We start from the raw sequence: 23,970 nt of genomic DNA on the forward strand, positions 1-23,970 counted from the left end.
TTCTGTGAGTCTGTCTCTTGCACTTGCCAACAAAAGCTATAAATAATGCAGGTGGCTGAAGACTAGCTTTACCTTACACAGTACAAGACAACTGTTAAAATCTGAAAAGTTTGAATTTTACCCTCTGCAATAGGCAAGAACACTTGTGCATGAATAAATATGAAGCCCCAAATCCTCTACATGCAGAAATGTAGAACAGGTTAAAAGTCCAACTATCTTCATAAAAGAAGACACTCCAACAGTTCTTAGATTTTTCCCACTATTAACAGCTGTAAGAAACACCATGAAAAATGCAAAATGAAACAAGAGCTTAAAAGATGACATTCACGCCCAAGTGAGAAAAAAACCCCTATGAAGTAGATCTCCCCCACCACATGCATGCAGGTTAAAAGAAAAAAAAGATTAGAAATTGAATTCTACACAAACAAAATTATATAATGTGATCCTGTACTGAGAGATAGGAGACAGAAACTGCTGTTGAGCAAAGTTACCTAAAAGGTTTGCAAACAAGAGACTCAACATGGTGAAAATACGTACATCCAGTGGGGTAACCCAAATGGAAAAAAACCCGCAACATTTGAAATGTTTTCTGCTTGACCACAAAATTGAAAACATTTAAAAGATACTGGTTTTATACTTTTGCCATAAATATACACCATCCAAGCCTACTGAGCAAGCACATGTGCTTAGATATTGAGGTGTTGCACCTGAATGCTAAATCAGGTTACGGCTTTGTAACGTATTTACAATAGACAGCTGCATGAATTGCACTGGAATCAACAGAAATTGGAAATGAATTTTCCAGTCTTTACAGGTGATTTGAGAATTCAGTGATCTGCAGAGGTTGCAACTAATACATTTAAAAAAAAACAAGACCAAGGTGGTTGTCAAACAGAGGGAAGGAAAAGATAAAATATTAAGTGGTTTTGACAAGCTACTTACTGTAGCAAACTTCATGCCTCAGGACTTATGTACTAGGAGAGATTTCAATGGAAAAAAGTTGTATCCTATTTTCAAAGTAAACCAAGCTATCCACTGAAGGGATTTGATAGAAAAATAAGAAAAAGAACAAGTAGATCTGCCTCAGGCATGCTATTGATCCACCTCTTTTCTGTCTTGGTCAGTAAATAAAAGTGTCACTCCAGCATCTTGCAATAAAAGCAACACATTTTTCAAACAAGACGACTGAGACCAACATAGTAAGAATTACTTACTGACAACTGGACCTATTTCACAATGCGTGATGATCAGAGCCAAGGTGCTCCATGCATACCAAAGCCAAAGTTTTCTTGATATGTGTGGTCTCCAAGCACAGGTTTAACTCTGAGATCAATGTGCATTTATCCATTAACTGGGAAAATACCATGCTGTGAGTTATCTAGATAGGAAAACCTGGTATGTTGTAACCCTGACTGAAAACCAGTTGAAGAACAAGCCTACCTCATACGTAGGTCCAACTTGTAAAGTTTAGAAGTAGATAAAGGCTGAGCAATACAGCTTATAGTTTTCCACAAACAACTGCCATAAGCAACAAGAACGGTGTTGCTAAGCAGAGAAGTAACAGAAAAGCCTCAGGAAGATACGTTATGTCCTTAGTCTTTGAAATGGAATACAAACTATAATAATTGCCTCAACCTAGGATCAAGGATGTCACCATTAACAGGCACACTAGACTTAAAGAAGTGCAACATATCAAGACTAAGTATGCAACCTTTCTGCACAATTTCACAGGATATTCTGAGCATCAGCCATCAGAAGGTCTGATGGCCTTGAAGTCCTTGACAGCAGAAAGTTCTAAAGGATCCAAAAGCTTAAATAAGAGATAAAGAACTAAGAGAGCTATAATCAACATAATCCAGGCTATCATCCTCTTCATTTGTATATTCTTAGATTTGTTCTTTAACAGCAGCATCTGAAGGCAGATGAGAACTGAACATCCAAGATGACGACTTATCTAGAAGATCTTTAGAGAAGCATGATACCATCAGAGCCTGAATTCCAGAGAGGCTGTATGAGGCCAAAGTGGAGAGATCCAAAAATTCTGTTACTTTCCCCAAAACTGTTTTGTACTATATAAATGCATGCTTCAACATCTCTTATTGGGATCCTTAACTATTCAGAGGAAGAAAGCAATTTTAGGAAAAATGAACTACTGAATCCTCTACGAAGCACGACACACATTTTAAGAATGTAATGGATTCTAAGCTGAGACACACTGCAGCTATTCAGATTGCATTAGAATATGAAATCTGGAGTTGATATTAGATGCAAGTAAGTCTTGACTACCACAACTCTACCTTCAGTACCCAAAAAGATTAATGGATACTCCCAATAAAAGAAGTTTTTTGGTTGTGAAAATCCTGACTACAGCATCACATGTGATGCTACAGCAGTGGCATATGAGGAGTTACTAAAGCTGGTGACAACACTGGTGCAAAGAGGGTCAACATCAGAGCACACTTCTTGCAAGGAATAATTTTGGAATAATTTGGTCAGCAATAGTAGAAAGGCACAGAACAGGTATGGCAGAATCAGTATGGCACAAAAACTGCAATTATAGCACAATGGCCAGTTTCACAAGAACTGCCTCCTGTAGTCCCTAAAATCTACTATTCAAATCAAGAATGAGTATTTACACTGTTTGCATTTGCAGGGTTTGAACTTGTGCTATCTAGTTTTCCACTGGTACCAGAAGCTCCCACAGTATACATTCAATTTCAGTCATATGGCCTTTGTATCACTAGGCCAGAAGACACTTTAGAGGAAAGCAGTATCTACTACTGGAAAAATTTCTGAGGGGTCGGGGGGGAAACATCGGACTAGTCAGCTGTCCTGGCATCTGTAAAAACATAGAACCAAAGGTGGTATTTATCTGAGAGTTGAACAAACAGCTCTTGCTACTATGTCCTTCCCTACTGTCACTACCTGATGTTTAGATGCAACCCACCCCCAACCCAAAAACCCCAGGCAGTGAAACAAATGAAAAGTTGCCACAAATACAGGATCCAATGCACCAAACGGTAGAGGTACATGATGCTGGAAAGTGAGATTACTTAATGCTTAGCATACAGTCAGTCACAGACCTGAACACTGTAACTTCTTTGGCAGGAAATACCTCAGAAGTAAACAGATTCTATACTTGATGTTGGATATGGCCAACTTGTATCACAGACCCCACACTGTTCTAACTTACAGCAATGAATTTCAGAACATATTTTGAAACTAACTGCACTTGACTTATAAACACCAATTTTAGTTGATCCAGAGATCCCACAGACTGTGACCTGACACAGAACTACTTTTGCAGGTGGTTCTTCAGAGATACCACCAGAGGATCATCAGTAATTATTTCAACTGACAGGAAATATAGAATTCTCCCACAGGAAACTTAGTACCACCAGCAGAAGTGAGTCACCTCCTCCAGCCAGCCCTCCCCTTCCTACAGTCCCTTCTGTCCCTTCAGCAGCACTTTGTGCCTGTGTGCATCCATGTTTCAGCTGAGGTAGAAACTTTTGCTATTATGCAGAACTAGCAGGAAATAAGCAGCTTGGAACTGAAACGTTTTTAAACATGAAACAGGTAAAACAGTTACTGTGTAACAGCCATACTGCGGGTCTCAGTGCTAATCACATGAGATACAGAATCAATGGTGCCCACGCCTCCGTAACAAACTTGATCTGCACTGATACAGGGACCCCTTCCAGACACAGAACCACCACACGAGCACTTCTCTGAAGCCCACAGGGCGTATTTCATTTACAGATGAAGTTCACTGTTCTAGATGAGAGCTTAGAATACTACTATTACTTTGACTATCACCCTTTGGAACAAGAATTCCACATCTCTGGCTTTTGACATGGTAACTGGGAGGAACCCAAGTCCTCTGTGACATTCCTGACAGAGAAATAGGATGAACATCTCTGCAATATTATTGTTGGCTTTGTACAGTGGCAATGCCCTTTAAGTGGATTAGAAGATCTGTCTTTGTAGCCAGAGATACAAGGTGATATTTCTGCTTCTGCAGATTCTGAAGAATGCAAAATTGAACAGAAGTAGTCTGTAGAACAGGAATGAAACCCCCTTCCCATTTTTAAGTATCAAAGACCATCCTGTACAAGTTTTTAGCCTTACTAAGCCTTTAAAAACTTGATAACAAATAAACAACTAGAACAGCAAATTTGAATCACATCTTTTTAATAGGTACTTCAGGAATATTGTAGGGAAAACAGCTCAAATGGCAGAAGATTTCAGAAATGTGTGGTACTTCTATTGCAAGACAATGACAGTGAATAGAGACAATTTGGAGAACAGAATTCAAACCTAAATCTAATTTCAAGATCAAAAAAAATTTCTGTGAGAGTTCACTACTTAGTTCACCAAAGAAGAAAGTCATGACAAATTCCAAGGTGATTAAATGGGATTAATCCAAGTGGTCAATCCCATCTCTCATTTCGGATAGTATTTTCCACACAGCCCATCTCCTTTAAGCCGAGCAGTACTTGTGATGAGGCTATCAAGACTGAGAAATCTAGTACTACTGAGCAGTACCTTGTAATAGCCTGAGGCAAGCACCTGAAGAAATCAATGATAGAAGATAGGCTTTTCCCTCACATCACCTCCATGGAGCTGTGGTAATTGGCATGTCCTACTGCCAAGAGCCAAAACAGTCCTCCTCTCCAACCAAATGAAAAGGGACCTTTCACTTTCTTGAAACAGCAGCAATGAATACAAAATACATAGATCAAAATAGTCTTATAGGGTGCCCCTTCCACAAGTTGTAGCATCATTCTGTACAGGTATACATCCCAATCTTGCATACCAGCATCAACTGTGTAACTATTCAAAGCCTACAGCCAAGATATCAGATGCTATAATTCTATCTTTCTATTACAAGGAGTGCTAAAAGTAAGGATCAAACCTTTCCAAAGTACAGCATGTCATCCACAAAAAATACCACACATGATCTCACATTTCAAATGCATTTAAATTAAACTATACGCACCTACAGACAAGTCCATCTTACTGCCTGGAATGTCCTCAGTTTGACTCTGGAAAAAAAAAAAAAAAAATCAGTTCTGACTTCTATGAAATGCTGAGGTATGTTTCCGAAAGCAGCTCTTGATAGTTAAAAGTGGAATGAAGGAAGGACACACTCGTGCCAACAGAAGCTTTATTTTAAACTAAAATCAAATACAAGGATTCCTGGTGTCACCCTGGACACACCTCACCTCAACCCCCTAATGCTGTGTGTGGCACATTTACCAATATGAAACCAGACACATGAACACATGCAACAGACAGAGAAAGATGGATAGACAGCTGCTCTGTGAAATGAACCTCTGTCCTCATGTTCCAGTAGTCAAAAGATGAAACACTGAAAATAGCGGCCAAAATGATAGCTCATCCTCATGACCTGTCAAGTCATCAAATCTTTAAATGTGCTGCCAAGTTATTAGTTGGCAGTCTGGGACAGGGTATTCCCATAGCTTTCAGAAGCATCTATGGTCTAGCAGACTGAATTTGGGCTTGGGAGCCAACAGACATTACAAACTAATCCTAGTCATGTCAGTGACAGTTTGTGCAGCCCTGTGCTTCTCACAGAACCTCCGCATTATTATCTTTTGCTAGCCTGCATTACGTACTACCACGGTTTCACAGCTGGCACAATATTCTGTAAAATGTTTTACAAATTAGCTTGTCAGAAGTTCTTAAAAAAATTTTGTATGTAACTATTTTTAAGGTACTTCCTTACAAGATCTGCCTTTTCTCTCCATGATGTGCCATTTATTTATTCACTTTACCAATCAATCTTTAAGTATTGGTTAATAATGAGCCCTTTTTGATCTAAAAAGACCCTGCTGCACAGTATTTAAAATATAAATAGCCAGGACAGACACAGAACCGTAATCTCCTTTTCTGATTGGTGGCTGAGATTCAGAAAGAATAGCCTTGGACTAATCACAGATGTCTGACACTACAGACAGGAGCTGAGGCCTCTACTTGAGCGCTCTAAACAGCATGTTATGAAAAGAAATAAAATAAAAACCCCAAATCCTATTACTTGCAAGGAAACTGCAATCTCAGAACAACAGCTGTCATAAAGTAACTTTGAAGAGTCAGAGTAGATCTTGCGTTTTTCTGAGAAGCCATTCTGACTAGCAAGGAAGTGCTGAATACCCAGCTATTACAGGTATTATAATAAACATTCCAGCATAGCAAATGCAGATAAATAAGTAGTTACACACTGCGAAACAGCTTATCTTTTGACTTATTTAAAGCTTACTGCTTTTTTATAAAGTTGGATTTTACATTTTAAAAAACATTTACTTACTAGCAAGCCCATATTTGAAAACTGTTTGGATAAAGGGTTCATCCACGAATCACTATTTCCTCCTTTTAATGAGCACTGAAGAGGGGGAAGAAAAAAAAAAAAAAAGAGACAAAAATAGTAAGCAACTTCTTGGTTTCTTAAATTCTGTTTTATCCTTGAGGTGCACAAGTGTCAAGTGAAAATGCTGGTATCAGAGAAATTATTGTCCTGAACAAATTACTTTAAGTTTTTGCAAAGTTGGAAACATTTACCAAATACTTTTTTCTTTTCTATCTCATAACATTGTTCATTGTTAGGTATACCAACAGTTGCTGCGTAGAATGTTTATCACACCTTCAGTTTCATTCTGGAATCTGGAAAGCTTTGTGAATGTTATTCCCCCCCCCTTACAGTTTAGTACATTCTTTAATCTGCCAAATACAGAGGTAGGTTTCTTCCTTGGCTTTCTTCCCTTTAGTATGGTTTCTCTTTCACGGGCAGCACTGTGCTGACCTGGCTCTCAATTTGGCCTTACTGTAATTTACAGGTGATCAAACCCAAAACTGAACACAGTTCAACAGAAAAGATATTGATAAGAAAAAATTTTGGACAGTTGCTTAGGTGGTTAAAATAAAACTTTAAGTGAGAAAAAACTTCATTAAAATAATTTTTGCAAAATAGGAATTGTAAAACTCCATACCTTGTCACAACAGTATTTCCAAGTCCTAGGAAACTGCTCTGCACTTGCCTTTTGAGTTTGCCCTACCTATTTGATTAGAAGTAGACAAAGCATAGTCCTTCTAATATTAACACAGTACCAAGTGTTACTGTACTACAGAACTTTTTAACACAAACAAGCCTCAGAAAGCAATTCACTGAGGACTATAGCCAAGCTCCTGCTCCTGTTTGAGGTCAAAGGTCAATAACAACCAACACAAGTCAGACCTAAATCCAACAGTCAGTAGAAATAAGAAGTGGATGTGCCAAAGGGACTATGGAATCACAACTTCAGCAGGCTATGCAAGGAGAACAGCATCAGCCTAACAGAAAGATGTGTCAACAAGAGAAGAGCAATAGCCTTGGGATACTTATTGCTCAGTTTCATTTAGTAATGGCTCTGCAGCCTACATACCGGAAGAATTTGACACCTACTGGCAGATTTATTAGTCACAACAGATGTAATGCTGTCCTGGTTTCGACTGGGATAGAGTTAAATTTTTTTTAATTAAAACAAATCCAGAAACCTCACATTTTTTACACTAACAGGCACCTTTCCAGCCGAACTCTGTAATACCTTATTAAAAGAACTATTATAATGTTCTAACATATCAGTCATACTGCTTTCAGACAAAACAGTAGTTATGAATCATTCAAGCATTTTACCTTCATTTGTGTTTTCTTTCCTCCTTGCCCCCAGCTTGTTGAGTTGTGGGAGGAACTGCTTCCCTGAGAGCCTGCTGTGTTCCAGACTCCTCCCTCCTCCTCCTCTTCCCAGCTGGAATGACGCGTTCCTGTCACTGGCCCATCACTCTCTCCCCAGCCATCTTGCATAGATTTAGAACCTTTAGAAAAAGAAAAAAAAAATCTCAAAAGCAGTCTACAATACCATGCAGCTGGTGACTTGACACTGCAATATTACTTGAGATCATCAGAACCCCAAAGGGGTAAAAAAAAGTGTCTTCACTCTTAACAGCTGTAAGAACTTGTGCATGAATCCCCAAACCAACGACATTCAGTGGCATGTTAGCATGTCATGTTTTGCAACTATTTTAAAGCAATGTCAAACGCTTAAAGATATAATAACCATAGGGACCTCTTCTCTTATAGCTACAGCTGCGTTTGGATTTCTTTAAAAGGCAACCTATTAGTTTCTAGTGTAAATGAAAGATTTCAAGGACACTTAAAAACAAAGCATGCTGAGGACTCTGGTTCAGGTTATTTATCAATTATTTCCTCTCTTTCCTTCAAAACTGTTCACATTTCCCTTACACTAAACTCTTTCACAAAATTACAGAAACAAAGAACTTTAAGGAGTAACAACTAAGTTGAATCTGAAGGAGAGGACCTGACATTGTACTCTGATATATGTAACACCAAAAGTAGTTTAATGTAAAAAAAAAAAACCCTCTACTTGATTTTCTGTTCTTAAAAATGTCACTACAGAGAGTTATTAGCAGTGCTGTTTAAGCAGAGATGCCATTACCAGAAAGCTACAGCCATTTCATCATATCAGTTCAGACTAAGGACTTCTCCCTGTTGGCTGCTTTTCTTGCTGTTACTCTCTAGCACCAGCTGTCAGGCAACTTAGAGTTCCAACCTCTACTGACAAGCCAACAAGTGCCCAAATCCTCATCTTGTCCAATGTCCAACTGTTCTCCTTCCTGCTGTAACTCTTCATACTGCATATTTATTCCCTAGCATTTATCTCCTTTAAAAAAAAAAGATTTCCATCATCACCACCTTTTTCATAACTAATTCTTCAATTGTCTGGGTTTGAGTGTGGAAACCAGGGATAAGGATTTTAACACACACAGCAGAAAATCTGAATATAAAAAAAGTCAGGAACTGTAATTAGTCTATCAAGGGGAACTCACGCCAAAAGTAAGTACAGCAGCATTTCATGGCCGTTTAAGAGCCACCTTAAAATCCATCATAAGTAACAACTCAGATACTTCACAGGAAACATAACTTTTTAAAGTATATAACTTGTGTACCAAAATTGAGGGCTGCTTAGGAAACAAACTGGTCCAGTCCAAGCACAAAAATCTACCTCTTGACCCTTTAATCATGCTACTTACACAAAAAAGGCTACATTTAAGGATTATGACCACAGAGTCAAGAACTTAACCTGGAAGTGTCATATATGGGGTAGTCCCTGCAGCTTTAATTTATTTCCAGCCACAGTGTTTAAATATAGTACTATTATCCTGGTTTTAACTACATGACCATAGATTATTTTTCTGCATTGACAGCTCTCAGGTCTGAGATTCTTGAACATGAATCTGTACAGTGGTGTAAAGATCTTGTCTGTAGGATTCCTGCTTCATTTTCTGCATTTGTTGAGTGAGGAGGCACAAAGACCTACAGTAAGCAAAGGAAACTTTCAAGATAAAGACAAAATAATGATGTTACAGAAAACTGAATTTATTCCTACTTTTGCCAGAGAAATCCTATGCAATGCTGGTAAAACTATGTAAATCCTTTTTTTTTTTTAAACAGGTAGGCAATGATCCATGCTTCTCTCCTTTGGCTCTAAACTCTGGTTTTCTTTTCCAATCATTGCTAGTCTCTGTTTCCTGTCCTTACCTTCAACCATAAATTATGCCTTTGCAGGTTCTTTGTCCCAATTTCTTCTTCCAGCTTATCCAAGACATTAAATCTCTCCCCTTACATCACTGAATAACATAGCTTTCTTCTTCATTCCTTCCAGGTGCCATTTAGAAAGGAGTTGAGAGAGCAGTCACAGAACACAGAATGAAGATCTCAGCTCTTAACATTGTACTACACCCCAAGTTGAAACAGCCATCATGGGGAAACTCCCCATATTTTGCCCCTCTAAAGCTGGGGACAGCTCATGTACAAAGTAGTACACATATGCTGCAGCTCTTTGGTTATGTCACACATGCAGACCAGTTAGGACAAATAAGTGACCATGTATAGTCTTTAAAGACTATCTCAAGTATTAACAAATCCATAGAATTTGCAATGGATCATTAGCAGTTCAGAGGCTCTGATTTTGGTCATATTTAGGTGGCTTTTTACGGATGAAAGAGAGATCCCTCTAAAAAAAGTCTAGCATCCTGAAAAGTGACAATTTTGTGTGGCAGGCACAGGAAGCACTACAGCCATCCAAGAAAGGCTGCTATAATGTTCACACTAAGGAAGCAATGCTTTTTTTCCCCCAGTTTTGTTTCATAAATGGCCAAACTATTTAATGGGGGTGGGAGGAAGGGAGAATGACCCAGCAGTATACCATCTGTATAGAGCATTTCATTCCAAACAATTACATGCTGCAAAAGCAACTTCTAACTGGAAATAGTTTTATGGTGGGTATCATCAGCCAAGTTCAGTAACAGTCATGTATTATCAGTATTTCCTACTGGAAACTTCATATCCAAACATTATTGGCTTTGGCTATAAAATTGCTATGTTGTATCAGCAGGTGACTGCTTTTGTTTGTTGTCTTTTCCTTAAAAAGAATTAAATAAAAATTCTACAAACCAACTTACATCAGCAGGAATAATTTCCACAAAAATAAAACTCTTAATACAGCAAAATTTTAACTTCAAAGTAAATGCTTAGAAGACTTCAACAGCATCTCGTTCATGGAGAATACAGCTGTAAGCAGGTAATATCCAGAAAATAGTAATCCGTTTAGGTTCAACCGCAAAAGAAAGTTCAGTTCTTAGGAGTTACAATTCTCCACACTCATACAAGAAAAAAAATCCATTCAAAGGCAAGTTGCATTACCAAAGTATAGATTACCATGTGATGGCCTCCACTACGAAATTCATCTGTACTGTGCATTCTTTTTTCTGATATGATCAGGAAAAGTGATTTATCATGTAACAAGTTTATATGCTGAGACATGGGCAGCCAGAGAAAAGGCATTTTGAGAAAGACACATTTCCTCACTCACATGCTCTAATGTTTCAACACTTCCACAAATCAGAGCTGCCCATTTAACTGCTTAGTTCAGAAATTTTTCATTACCTTAAAAGACAAAGTTCCAGACATTTGTAAGCACTTAATCACTCATCCATCAAAATCTTACATGACATTCAACATTGCTTCTAGGCCTCAGATAACAATTCCTCCATGGGTGACCTATATCAAAAGGCCAAACACTAAAAATCTCCAGGACCATTGCAAAGAAACTGGTATCTGGCCTATACTCACTAGATTTCATGGCATTCGGGGCGTTGGAAGGTGCATTCCCCCAGCCTGTTGTCGATGCTCCTGTATCATCTACTTCACCCCACCCAGGACTGGTTTCATTTGGCTCACCCCAGGCGGACGTACCGTTATCTGGAGCAGGTGGAGTGCTTTTGCTCCAGACTGCACAAAGGAGAAAGAGTTTTCATTACAGACCGTTTAGACAATGAACTATTTACTGCAGTGCAGCACCACGTCATTAATCTACTGCTTCATTCTTTCTGTTGAGGCCTTTAGATTCTCAATAGCGTGGGTGCAACAGAATTGACAACTGTTCACATCAAACTCAGAGCGGGCACTGACCTCTACGGATGAAAAAGAAGAGGATTCTATCATGAGTAATATTCTTGTCCCAGGTTAAACATGAAACCCACATCTAATGCTATCCTCCTATCTGTTGAACTCTTGTGACTAATTAAAAGCACCAGACTAACTCAGGGTTTTCATACACTGAAGAAAGAATAAGGACATATTTGAAGTACACATTAAAATGAAATACTATTCTTTAAAGCATATCTCAATCAGAGAAGAGATTACGTAACAATAACATTTTAATATACTTATGGTATGTAACTTTTTCTTGTCCTTATTTCAATGAAGAGAATATTTTGCTAAGTATTCCCTGTCAAACAGCAGAGCCAAATTGAGCTAAAAAGCTAAACCACAGACTCACTCAATTTCAAGTGTTAACTGAGTGTTTCAGAGCAAAAAGTTTCTGACTAAAAATAAGTAAAGAATTTCTTCCTGTTTCTCTAATAATTAAATACAAAAAATTTAGTCTGCAGAAAAGGAGGCTGAGGGAAGGCCTTATCATTCTCTACAACTACCTGAAAGGAGGTTGCAGCGAGGTGGGTGTTGCTCTCTTCTCCCAAGTAACAAGTGATAGGACAAGAGCAAATGGCCTCAACTTGCACCAGGGAGGTTTAGATTAAGTATTAGGAAAAATTTCTTCACCGAAAGGGTTGTCCAGCACTGGAACAGGCTGCCCAGGGAAGTGGTTGAGTCACCATTCCTGGAGGTATTTCAAAGACATGTAGATGTGGTGCTTAGGGACATGGTTTAGTGGTGGACTTGGCAGTGCTGGGTTTACAGCTGGACTTGATCTTAAAGAGTTTTTTCCAACCTAAATTATTCTATGATTCTAAAATTCAAACCATTCTTCAGAGCTCAGATTAAACATGCAGATTTATCAGCTAACATTTTCTTTTACTGGCAAGCTGACCAATATTCAGATCGCAGTTACTGAGGCACAACAAGCACAAGCAGAGGACTAACTGATTCAAACTTTAAAGACACTTTAAACATAGAACCAAATATTCAAATAAGAAATTGGTTTTCTTTATGGAATAAAACTATTAGGAATTGGAGGCCACATGAGTATCTCTTATGCATTAAGGTTACATTCATATATAGGAGCTTGCTGAAAAAAGGTACGAGACTAGTACCTGATGCTTGTGATTTGCTAGTCATTGGAGTAGGCAGGCTCTGCTCCCGTGGGGCCTGTCCTCCTTGTGAGTTCTTGTCCCACAGGTTCACATTCTTGTAGTTATAACTGCTAGGATCTCCCCACGCTGAAGTGCCATCATCAATATCCATTTTCCGACTGATTGACTGTGGAGAAGGCTCTTCCCAGCCACTAGGCTCCTCCTCTTTGGGGGCAGCTGGCTGTGGTCCGCTGTTCCAGTTTGGGTTTGGAGGTCGCCCATTACTTGGAGTTTGGGGTGGTGGACCCCATGAACCAGAAGCCTCCTGCTGTTGCTGCTGGTGCTGCTGTTGCTGCTTGTTCCAGGAGTTGGGCTGTCGACCCGTCTCATTCCATGTTGAAGTTCTTTTACAATCATCCCATCCACCCTTTGAAGCAGCGTTTGTATTTGCACCATTACCCCAAGTTCCAATCTCATTTTGCCCACCTTCACCCCAACCAGACACTGGCTTGTTTCCTGCACTTTCCCAGTTGCTGTTTTTTGTTTGGTCAACTTCCTCTCCCCAACCGTTCTTTCCAGAAGACCATCCTTGATTAGGTTGCCGTCCACCCCACCCCTGATCCTTACTAGAGCTGTCATTCCAAGAGGAAGATGATTTTTCTTCTGGTCTTCCTCCTCCCCAGTTAGAAGAATTGGGGTTCTTATAGTCATTCCATCCTCCAGTATTTTTGGGGTCCTTCCACTCCGTTGGGGTTGAGAGCTCACCCCATCCAGACTTGATTTGATTGCTTTGGCTGGGTACATCGCCCCAGCCCCCTGAGTTCTTTGTCTGTGTGGCAGAGCTCTCCCACCCCTCAGTTCCTTTATCAGACTTCCCCTCAGGCCGTGGCATCTCTTCAATATCCCACATGGTATCTTGCTTAATTTGAGTTTGGCCCCAGCCGGTGTTTGAAAGCACTCGGGGGTCCAAATCAGTCCTGCTCAGCAAAGTCTGCAAGACTGCCTGGCAATCGGGATGCGTAGGCCTGTATGATCGGCGTCCAGAATTGTGACTGTCACTACTTCCTGCTTTGTGGTTGCTTCCAGTGCTTTGACCTCCAACCTCACTTCCCGCAGAGCTGGAAGATCTTCCCCAACAGGGAGCCTGGGAATTGCCTTGGTTTTCAGGAAGAGGGTGGCCTTTTTGATTGTCCCATGCTCCAGTGCTAGAATTTGGTTGGTTTGGACCACTCCATTCTCCAATCTTCAGTTCATCAGACCCAGACAGCTGTTTCCATTCTCCCTGAGAGACCCCAGATGTTAGTTTGTTCCCTTCACCCCATTTGCTTTCATTTGCATGCTGAGGGCCAAAGTTCCAAGACCCACCACCCGTAGACCTGTTATTGTTATCCCAAGAATCACTTCTTGACCCATTAGGCTTTTGAACAGAAGCTCCTTTCCAGGAGTCCTCTCTATCCTTTCCATTGTTCCCATGGTTTCCAGAATTGCTCTGTCCAGCGACTGTGTCAGTTCCAGAAGACCCCCTAGCTGTACCCCAAGATCCAACACTCCCAGTCTTTCTTTCTCCAGTGCTTTGTGAAGGGGTGTCAGTGCTCCTGGAAGGGTTCCCCAAGCCCATTTCAAAGGGCATTCCCTTATTCTCCATAGGGTTTGGTGAACTTAAGTTCAAGGAGTTAGTGTTTCCATTTTTTGGTCCATCAGTGTTATGAATTTGAGCCTGTTCTCTGCCAGAGACAAAGTTAACACCCGCATTTTCCATCTTTGACTGCTGTTCCCTAGAGGTCTGACCTACTGTGCTAATCTGTGCATTGGAGCTACCACTATCAGATTCCAAAGTCCCTTTCCTAGAATTGCCCTCTTGAACCAGTGCTGGCCAAGCAGATGGGTTGCTATTTGGGTTAAAGTTGCTGAAGCCAGAACCGGGACCGATTCTATCTTGTCCACTCAAGTTCCTCCAATTACCTAGTCCATTGTTACTCTCGGCAGCAGGGTTGGAAGATTGAACAGATTTAGCCTTGGGATCAGACTTCCAGGCCCCAAGATTACATTCGTTTCCAGCGCTTCCAGACTGGCACTGGCTTCCTTTTCCTTTGTTACTAGTGGTGCTTCCTGGCAGAGTGTTCTTCTCCAAGCCAGGGTTCGAGGCACTGTTGTTATCGGTGGTGTTTTCGGAAGAAGACTCAGCATCTTTGCTGGCGATACAAGGCCACTCTTCCATGTCAGACCCGTCTACAATCACCTTGTCCCAGATGTGAGTTGGGTTGGCGTTGGTGCCGCTGTTGGAGGAGGCTCCAGGACCCCAAGTGGAATTTGCATAATTTGAAGCAGCAGCACCTCCAATTGCTGAATCTAAAAAAAAACAAACAAACAACCCCACACCCAAAAAGGTCATTAATAATCAATATTATTTACAAGCACTGAACATCACATTTTTGACACCACTGATTACTGTTTTCATTAATAAGAGCCCTTCCCTCAAATGTGTAACAAGTTGCTTTGGAAGAACATCAGGCTGGAAAACACCATTGAAAATACTGATAAAAAACTTAATTCAACAAACTCTCCGCAAACATTTTGTGGGGATTTGAATTCACCACTGACTCACTACTTCTGCTAAGAGTCCCACTCTAAGTTCAACATCATAATTATAACCCAGTTAATGAACCTACATGGTCATTACTGATACTGGTTGTAGACTTTTCAAATATACATTTAAAACCATACTACATATAGAACAAGAATGCATACGTGCACACATTCATACGCATGTGTGTGTGTACACGCAGTCAGCTGTTGGTCTGCTACTCAACTGACTCAAAGAAACTACAATTTATTACAGATCAAAAGGTAACAGATTGAAGACAAAAAGCATCTAATGAACATATAAACCTGAAGAAGCCTATCCTTCAGCTTCAAGTATCTTTTTCAAGTTGATTTTGCTACTAGGAATTTCTTACAACCCTTTGCAAAACAAATAAAATTGTTTCCAAAAGTTACCGTAGATTGAAAGAGTCCAAAGCTAGTTACAAGTTACAATTTGTATGTAGTAACATGCAAGCTGTATTTAGTATGTAATTGCCCCACATTTGTGTCACTGCTATATTTACCCTAGACACCACAGTTTGTGGTTTTGCTAGCAGCTAAGCTGATCTCTCTGCCAGTGGATAGAGGTTAGCAAGAGATCTCAACTTTTCCTTCACTCTCTCACTAGCTCTACCTACTTCAAGTTCCCCAAGTTTCACATCTTATTTGTGACAGTTCTGATGGCAGTTAAGCTCTTTAAGTCAACTGTATTCACTAACTCAACACAAAACTGTCCACTTTTTGATGGGTTAGTTTTTTGCTGGCTTAGCACATTGTACAGGGTAACCTCCAAGTTAAATGAGCTTTGGAGTAACTATAAGGAAATAAGCAGGATGAAAGACAATTAATAGGGCCCCTTTCTTTCATCTGTGGTGAACTATTATTATGTCCTATGTGGTGTGGACAAGGTATTTGTATATAGTCTTAAAGCAGACATAAATTAACACAGTGCCACAACGGATGAAGCCTATGTCAGTGCTGGCAGCATGGTGTCTGCATATATGCAGACATGTTATCATCATCAGTTTAAAATGTCAGCCAAGATTCCCTTGCCATCCACATAACTACCTCAGATCCCCTAAATAATTTAAGTCCATTAGTACTTCAGTGTTGTTCTCTATCTAAGGTTCCACTCATTTTTTCATGTATTTTTTAATATCACGGTACCCCAAATTGCCCTCACCACAAATTCCCGGCGATAATGACTAAACACTCTCCCTTCTACAAAACCATGTACCCTAATATATTGGTCTTATTCGGTTATCCCACCCAAACAGTTTAACTTTGCAGAGCATAAAGTTCATAGTAACATCTGCATCAGCATTCATACCTGAATATATATTGTTACTACCAATACTGGCTCATATGACAGCTGCCATGAAAATAAGGTACAATGACCTTAAAAAAAGCAGACTCCCCCCGTCCCCCCCAGGTTCCTATGTTATATATTCAAAAGTGAAGACCACAATTTCTGGTTGCTAATACTTTTAATAGAAGATGAACAGATCAGCTTTCAGTGCCCATCTCAGGCTTTCAGTTCATTAGCTTCACCAACGAACACCCACCAAATGCCTTCCAGATCCCCCTTTGTTGAGGGCCACCAGTAAAGATCCAGACTTCACAGCAAGGTTAGAACTGTCTTGTAAGCTTTGAATACTGATGAACAGAAGTTTGTCTTCATCCATTAAACCCCAGCCACCAAGATCCAAAAGACCAAGTAGTTCCCATGCACATTCTGTTCCTTCTGTTGCCTTAACCTCTAGTGCATACTTAATAATAGCAAGAAAGTGTGAGTCTCTACCAGTATTTATATCTGGTTATCTTTTCAGTACACTGAGTAACCCTGCCCCTCCATTTAAAAAACTTTCTGATGAGACTGATCACAGGAATCACTTAAGGAGAACAGCCAAAGACAAGTTCAAAAGACTGCAAGGTTGCTGTCTTTTGAACTTAGCAATGATTCAGCAAATGAATGATGCATAAGCAGCTATGTGCTTAGCAAGATCTTCACGTATGTGATTTTAAAAGAGCATTTCACATTTCATTTCTGTGAAGACGTTCTAAAAGTATTAAGATTGGGATGCTTCCTAACATAATGTACTAGGACACAATTTAATGGACTGTTTTATAAAACCAGCCTTCCCTTGCTATATTTGACAGTGGCAACAATATTTTGGCAATTTATGGTTTTGTCTTAAGATAATGGGTAAGGGCTCTTGGTTCTTAAACAGACTCTTCCTTAAAAACATGCTGAAGATAAACAAGTTTCTGATCTGACTAAAATGAAAAAAGTTACTAGCAAATGACTACTTTTAAGGATAAAAGTAAGGAACCGAAGTAAGTATTGAAATGGAGTCCTGAAATGAGGATGCAGTTTTGCTGTGAGAGATGGTGGTGATTCTTGGAGGGTATTGTAACTATTGAAAGACTTTCACCAGTAAAATCTAAGCTTTGTTTTCCAAAATTGTCTTGCACATCCTGAATATCATTGGTATTGGAAGAATTATATACACCACCCTCTACCCCAACCCCCCCATATCGCTACAAGACAACAGTAAAATTGGTGCTATCTTCCAGGGTACTAGAGTTTTGCCATCTTACAGAAGCATGTCAAGTGTGGTAGAAAGAGATCCATGTAAAGAATGTATTAACTTTCTGTACTAAAGCCACACCAACACCATCTATAGCTATCTGGTGAATATAACAATGTGAAGGAGTAGGTAAGGTGCATAATTTTCCCCTTTTGGAAACTGCTTTTGTTTTCACATGGGATGAATGAATCACGGTATCAGCGCACAAATGCCTGACAGAATTGGGCCCAATTTGTAAACAGCCAGGATCAAAGATGTGTGAGCAATACCATACTTCCATAGCACTTTGATGGAGCACCCTAAGTGACAGCCCTGGCCTTTCCCTTGTGCAGCTGCTCATTCCCACTCACCTGGCACACCTACTCTCACATGCTAGCATGTATGTTCCCACTGATATTCAGTGAGCTGAACTGGTAAATCACCCAGACAAATTAGCTTTAAAAAAACAACCTGGCTTAATTTTAATTGAAGTCAGCTCCCCAACCCAGTTAACTGTGTTATGGTGCAGAAATTTGGATGGGGTGAGGCAGGTTTGAAAGACCCATATCTTTCCTGGCAACACTCCTGACTTACATCAAGATAAAGCAACTAGCTGTTGGCATAAAAAGTTGCTACAATCAATAAAATAGAACCATATAACATCTTAGTTGTTAATGCACCATTAAACTAAATGTAAAACTATGAGAATTAATAAAATCAAATTTCAGTCTCAGAAAAACAATTAGGTGTCAAATCAACTACACAGAACTTAAGGAGCCTCTAAAATACTTCAAAATGGTCCTCATATAGTACATCCAACAGCAAGAAAATGCTATTCATGAGGAATTTTGAAAACTTTTAGAATGTTTCACTACCATAAAGTCTCCTTTGTCAGTCTACTACAATCACTGTGAAGGTATACCAATGCTGACATAATGCTAGGATTTTATATATAGCCAGAAGACTTTGGGGTGGGGTTTTTTCCCCCCTCTTCACCTTTCAGGTGTTTTATCAAAATGAGCCATCTCTTAAGAGATGTGTTTTTACACTGATTAGCTAAAACTTTGCCACTGTAGTTTGAAATTCACTCCCCCCCCTTATTAAATACAGAACATCAAAGACTACAAGATAAATAATCTGTCAAACAGGGATTTGCTACAAAGGAATTCAAGTACTGCAACCACAAAAACAAACAGAATTATTCATTTTCCTAGAATCCTTTTTATTAAAGACAGCCGTCCCATCCAGCTTACTTGATTCTGGAGTTCCAAGCCACCTCTGTTTTTTTCTTCTGAACCACAGAGAACTACAAAAAGTTTATACTCTCCAAGATTGTGGTAAAAAAACCCATCCCATTAATCTGGCATGGTTTTCAAAGGCAAACTCAGACATAGCAGTATCATTATTCTCTTCTTTTGACTTTCAGGCATTTGTTATTTCTTTTTTAAACACCCTGCCCTTGACTTCTCAGATCACGTAAGTTTTTCTTTAGAAGGCAGATGTCTTGAGTGGAATTTTGTTTGTTATTATCATAACTTAAGAAGGAAATACTACAATTACTGCAATTCCCCAATGGTCAAAAAATTCAGAAGCAGTCATAATTTCCCCATGCTCATCAAGCAATTAATCTTTAAATCAATTTATCTTGTGGAATTCAAAGTGAGCAGAAAAGCAAAACCAGGACAGTCACCACTTTTGTAAAACGCCTTATCTAAGGAGAAAAACAAGATTACTACCAAAAAAAGTCAGGAACAAAAGGACCATCTTTCTGTTTCATCCAGATGATAAGTGACAAGACACCTGCCATTTGCAGACCCGATATCTACATGTCTGTTTTACCAGATCATATAAAAAAGTGACAACATAGGAAATTCATGTCATCAAAGAAACCTAAAGAACTATTAAGAACTACTCAGTGACAACCATAAAATGCTGTTTATCCATACCTTGCTGCTGTCTTAAGAGCATTACAGCATCTGGTTCAAACCAAACCAAACTCAAATATTAACCCTCTTTCTTGTTCCACCTAGTAGTAAAAATCGCATCCATTGCCGCTAACAGCGGAAGAACAGTCTATACACTAAAATAATAGAAGTATGCCTTCCAAAAGCAATCTGAGGAGCTTTATTATATAATTATATTCTCACACACTATTTTAGTGATCCCTTTTCTGCCATGCACACACACATTCATTTAACATTATTATTATTATTACTTGCCTGTTGCAGTCCCACTGTCGCTCTGCAGCAGTGCTCCTGTCACTGGTTGTGCGTTGTTTGGGTTTGCTCCTGGTGCTGTTGTGGGAGGAGGCCCTGCTCCACCCCCAAGGAGCATACAGGATGGCGGAGGGGGCTGCCCACGTTTCAGTAACACTTTGTGGTCCTGCTGGCAACGGAATCGCGGTGGCACCTCCCGAGGCATGTAGCGGGCGGCGCTTGGCGGTTGTCCGTTCGGCACTGCCACCCTTTTGGCATTGTTGCCACCATTGACTGGTGGCGATGGAGAGTTGCCAATTGGGCTGGCAGCCACTGGTTGGCTTAAACTTGGTTTCGTCACTTCGGGCACTGAAAAACAGGAAGAGTGAAAATCAGAAATTTTTCCACTTAAACCTGTGTTAGCTACAAGAACTCACTGCAACTCTTTGCTTTTATAATTTCATTCTTCTCTGAAAAACTGTGCAGATTCAACCTTATCAAAGAACAATTTAATTAAAGAAGCAGGAATAAGCAGTAGTGGCAAACATCTTGCTTTCATGTGCAACTCTGTACCCCAGGATGAAACACTGCCCTCAGCAAGTATTTCACTCTAAGCCCCAAATTTCTCAGAAACGTAAAGCTGGCAAAGAATACCATCCTGGGCAATGAGCCATTTTAAAATATGAGCAGTCAAATACAACTGTGTCCCCACCCCGCCATTCCCCGATCTTCAACTGGTTTTCGGATTGTTATGCATCACTCTTATGGGAGATCTGAAATCAGATCCCAAGTTTTCACCTGCTTACTAGGCTACACAGCCTCTGCCACAACAAACACAAAGAGCGGACCTTCCCCCTGCCCTTGGATTCAGAGTTAACAAATCTGAGGTCTCTGTACTGCTCTTAAAATAAGGCAGTAACAGTTGACTCTCACCCAAAAAGCTGTCCTACATACAGCATTTGTATTGGGCTCGCCTAAAGTTTCCCAGCTGGTCACCAGGTGCCCCTATAAGCAAGGACAAGCCGCTTCTGAGGGCTATTATGCATTGGAGAAGAGGAAAACCACAAACAAACCCTTGAGGAACTAACACCATTACAGAATTTGCTTAAAAGACTCTAGACTTGTGACCCCTTACTTACATTCTCCATGTGTTTTTTCAAACAGAGCAAAAGAAATTCCTAGCCAGGCATCTAGAAGGTGTAATTGCTAAGACATCAGACTCCAAAGGCAAGGAAAATTTAACACTTGTACTCTAGCCTTTGTTGAAGATTAATACAAGAAAGGGTTGTCCAGAAACCCCTCCCCAGCAAAGTGAACATAATCAATAAAACTTTTCCTCTTATAAATGTGAGATCTGAATAAGCGAGTCTCTCTTTGGCAACAGGATTGCATTATTCCCCACATTTTATTTTGATAAGGGTTTTCAGATTTCTCTATACAGGCTTCACTGCCCCAAACCCAAAAAAGGGTATTGTTAGCTGTAAAATCAAGTTACTACCTTTAGTTCTCTTCTGTCAATAATGGCAATTTTTCCCACAAAATTTTTAGAAATCTGACAGACAAGTCAGGATTAAATATATTTTTAGATCTGCTAAATAAGCTTAACTTTCAAGATGCTCACTCATCAGTCCTGCCTTATCGGTTGGACTTTTGTTTCAACTTCTCCTAAGTTTCCAAAAACAAGTCATCTTCGCTCATTTTGGTACCTCACCATAAGCAGTACTTTCCCTGTCTTCCACTCCATTTATATAGGTGGTTTCAGGTTTTGGTTGGTTACTTTTGCAAACCTGAAAAAGAAATATCTCAGCTAACCTATTTTATCCACAATCCTCATTCCCTCTTCAAGTATTTTGATGCTGACAACATGGACATTTTTAGGTTCTCCATTTTAATCACCTTAGCTTTTATTTCTTCTGAATACACATCTTCAGTATTTCATCTTGACTCATAATTCCCCTTCCTTTTCCAACAGTTTTGATCAAGACCCAAGTCTTGGCCCAAGTCAATAAAAAAGATACTCTTTAGGATCAAAGATTCTTACCTTTGGTTTTTTGATCTGTGACCTGCAAATTAAGAGCAAGAATGTAAACAGAGTTTTAAGAACCTCAAAACAAACATTGAACAGGCTGTGCTAAATCACAACCTGAATTTATTAGCACAAGAACAGTATTTGCTGTTGCATGAAAATAATCAGCTGATGAACTACAAGTCTAAACAGTGTTCCTAGCCATATATACAAAATTAAAAAAAACCCAAAACAAAAACCCACTACTACAGCTGCTATAATACCTTTGCCTGATGCAAAAGTCCATGGCAGGAACAGTAATTACTTCACTCATGATTATTTTTAGTATTCACTCCACTCCTCATCCCAAACATGGACTTCTTAAGCACAAATAAACATGTGCTATAACACTACAGTTCTTTCAGATTTTGCAGGTGAAGTATTACAGTTGAAGTGTAACAAAAACTTCCTTCTATGAGAGTATCCTTACAGCAGACTTGTTGGGGCTAGCAACAGAATTCCCACAGGAGTAACCACAGGTGAGAGCAGCAGTCTGCCTCTCTGCCATCTTTCCGTTTTACCTTTCCCATGACATCTCTTCCAAGAAGAAATCCTAAACCTTCCTGGACTCATTGCCACAACTACAAAAAGTACCAGCAATACCTATAAAGCACCAGACTTCAAAATCTCTTGAACGCAGTAAGAAGTTGATTACTGAAGTGAGCCATCACACTGGCCAACATACTCAATATGTGGTTTTGCTGTACTTTGACATTCTTTCAGCATAGCAGATTTCAAGCTACAGTAGAGACAAACATACCACTGGTATATTCTCTGGAATCATGTGTATTGTAGCATGTTTTGAACCTGTCGATCATGAGTTCCACTACACAATAATGGAAAAACCCTAAAGATCATCATGTGTCAGGTTCTATGACACCTATTCTTAAAAGAAATTGCTGGCCTAGTCCATAATTCTGGAAAGCACACATCGCAGTATAGAATAATGAAAGCACAAGTTAAAAGCAGTTTGCTGTTTAAACCAGCCAAGCCAGAACTCCTTTGTATGGTAAAGAATAAAAAGACAAACTGCACTAAATTGCTGTGGCATCATTTACTTTGCAAAGATGAACACTGTAATATGCAAAGTGGAAAATTCACTGTAATACAAAATTTTAAGCATCATAAATTCACAGAACTACGTGATCCTAAAGCCTCCAAGACACTAAAAATGTACCTGTACGAAAACTGCGTCTGTACCAAGCTAGACATCAGTTTTCACTTCACTTACAAAAAATCCTGTATACATCAAATTACATCTTCCTCTGTAACACAGTTAAAAATTCTGTTAAGAATCACTTAAGTGATTCTGATTCTCCACTACTAAAGGAAAAGGAACAGGGGGGAAAAAAATTATTCATGAATCCAATCTGGAATGCTGATAGGTTTACTATGGTAAACAGTAAATATGTTCAGTAAATGAGTAACTCGTCTACTTGGAAGAACCCCATTTTACCAAATCTTTAAAGAATCCTACATGATAACCACAATTTGCTTTAGGGAAAAAAAAAAAATTACTTCTGCCTATACGGCATCTCCCTCCTAGTCTAAACGATCTGGTTTTGTGATTATTTTGTCTAGAATACAAAAGCTGAGAAAATGTGACACTGTCGCAGATTTACAGCTGTCATCTCTCTGTGAGCAACCTATAAGCATCGGCAGGGCAGGAGCAGCTACAGTGAACAGGAAGGTGGGTGGAGTCAAACTCAGCCTCCTGACAAGCTACCAAACAGCCCCTGGGACACCCACCACAGGAATTTAGTCTGTGAATTTGCTTGCATAAACTCTGCTGAAATTATTTTATTTTTTAAGTTTCAGAAGATCCAGACAGAAACAATTGTTTCATGTTATACAAACTCCATCTGAAAAAGGTACCCCCAAATCATTA

At 39.6% G+C, this 23,970-nt stretch overlaps 1 protein-coding gene across 8 annotated transcripts in view; it reads right to left on the bottom strand.

Moving 5' to 3' along the window:
• TNRC6B (trinucleotide repeat containing adaptor 6B) overlaps positions 1 to 23,970 on the bottom strand; it is a 137,935-nt gene that overhangs the window by 21,613 nt on the left and 92,352 nt on the right. For 6 of the 8 annotated variants that reach the window (XM_075704581.1, XM_075704537.1, XM_075704528.1 and 3 more), the window contains 7 exons: positions 22,059 to 22,080; positions 20,042 to 20,386; positions 12,691 to 15,018; positions 11,210 to 11,368; positions 7,694 to 7,872; positions 6,332 to 6,406; positions 5,003 to 5,048 (listed from right to left, as the gene is read on the bottom strand). In XM_075704581.1, coding sequence (XP_075560696.1) covers positions 5,003 to 5,048; positions 6,332 to 6,406; positions 7,694 to 7,872; positions 11,210 to 11,368; positions 12,691 to 15,018; positions 20,042 to 20,386; positions 22,059 to 22,080 — 3,154 coding nt within the window. The remainder of the gene's footprint in view (positions 1 to 5,002; positions 5,049 to 6,331; positions 6,407 to 7,693; positions 7,873 to 11,209; positions 11,369 to 12,690; positions 15,019 to 20,041; positions 20,387 to 22,058; positions 22,081 to 23,970) is intronic. The other 2 variants (XM_075704563.1, XM_075704553.1) reach the window with 1 other exon arrangement.

Source organism: Pelecanus crispus, chromosome 1 (genome assembly GCF_030463565.1).
Source record: "Pelecanus crispus isolate bPelCri1 chromosome 1, bPelCri1.pri, whole genome shotgun sequence".
NCBI classification, from domain to species: domain Eukaryota; kingdom Metazoa; phylum Chordata; class Aves; order Pelecaniformes; family Pelecanidae; genus Pelecanus; species Pelecanus crispus.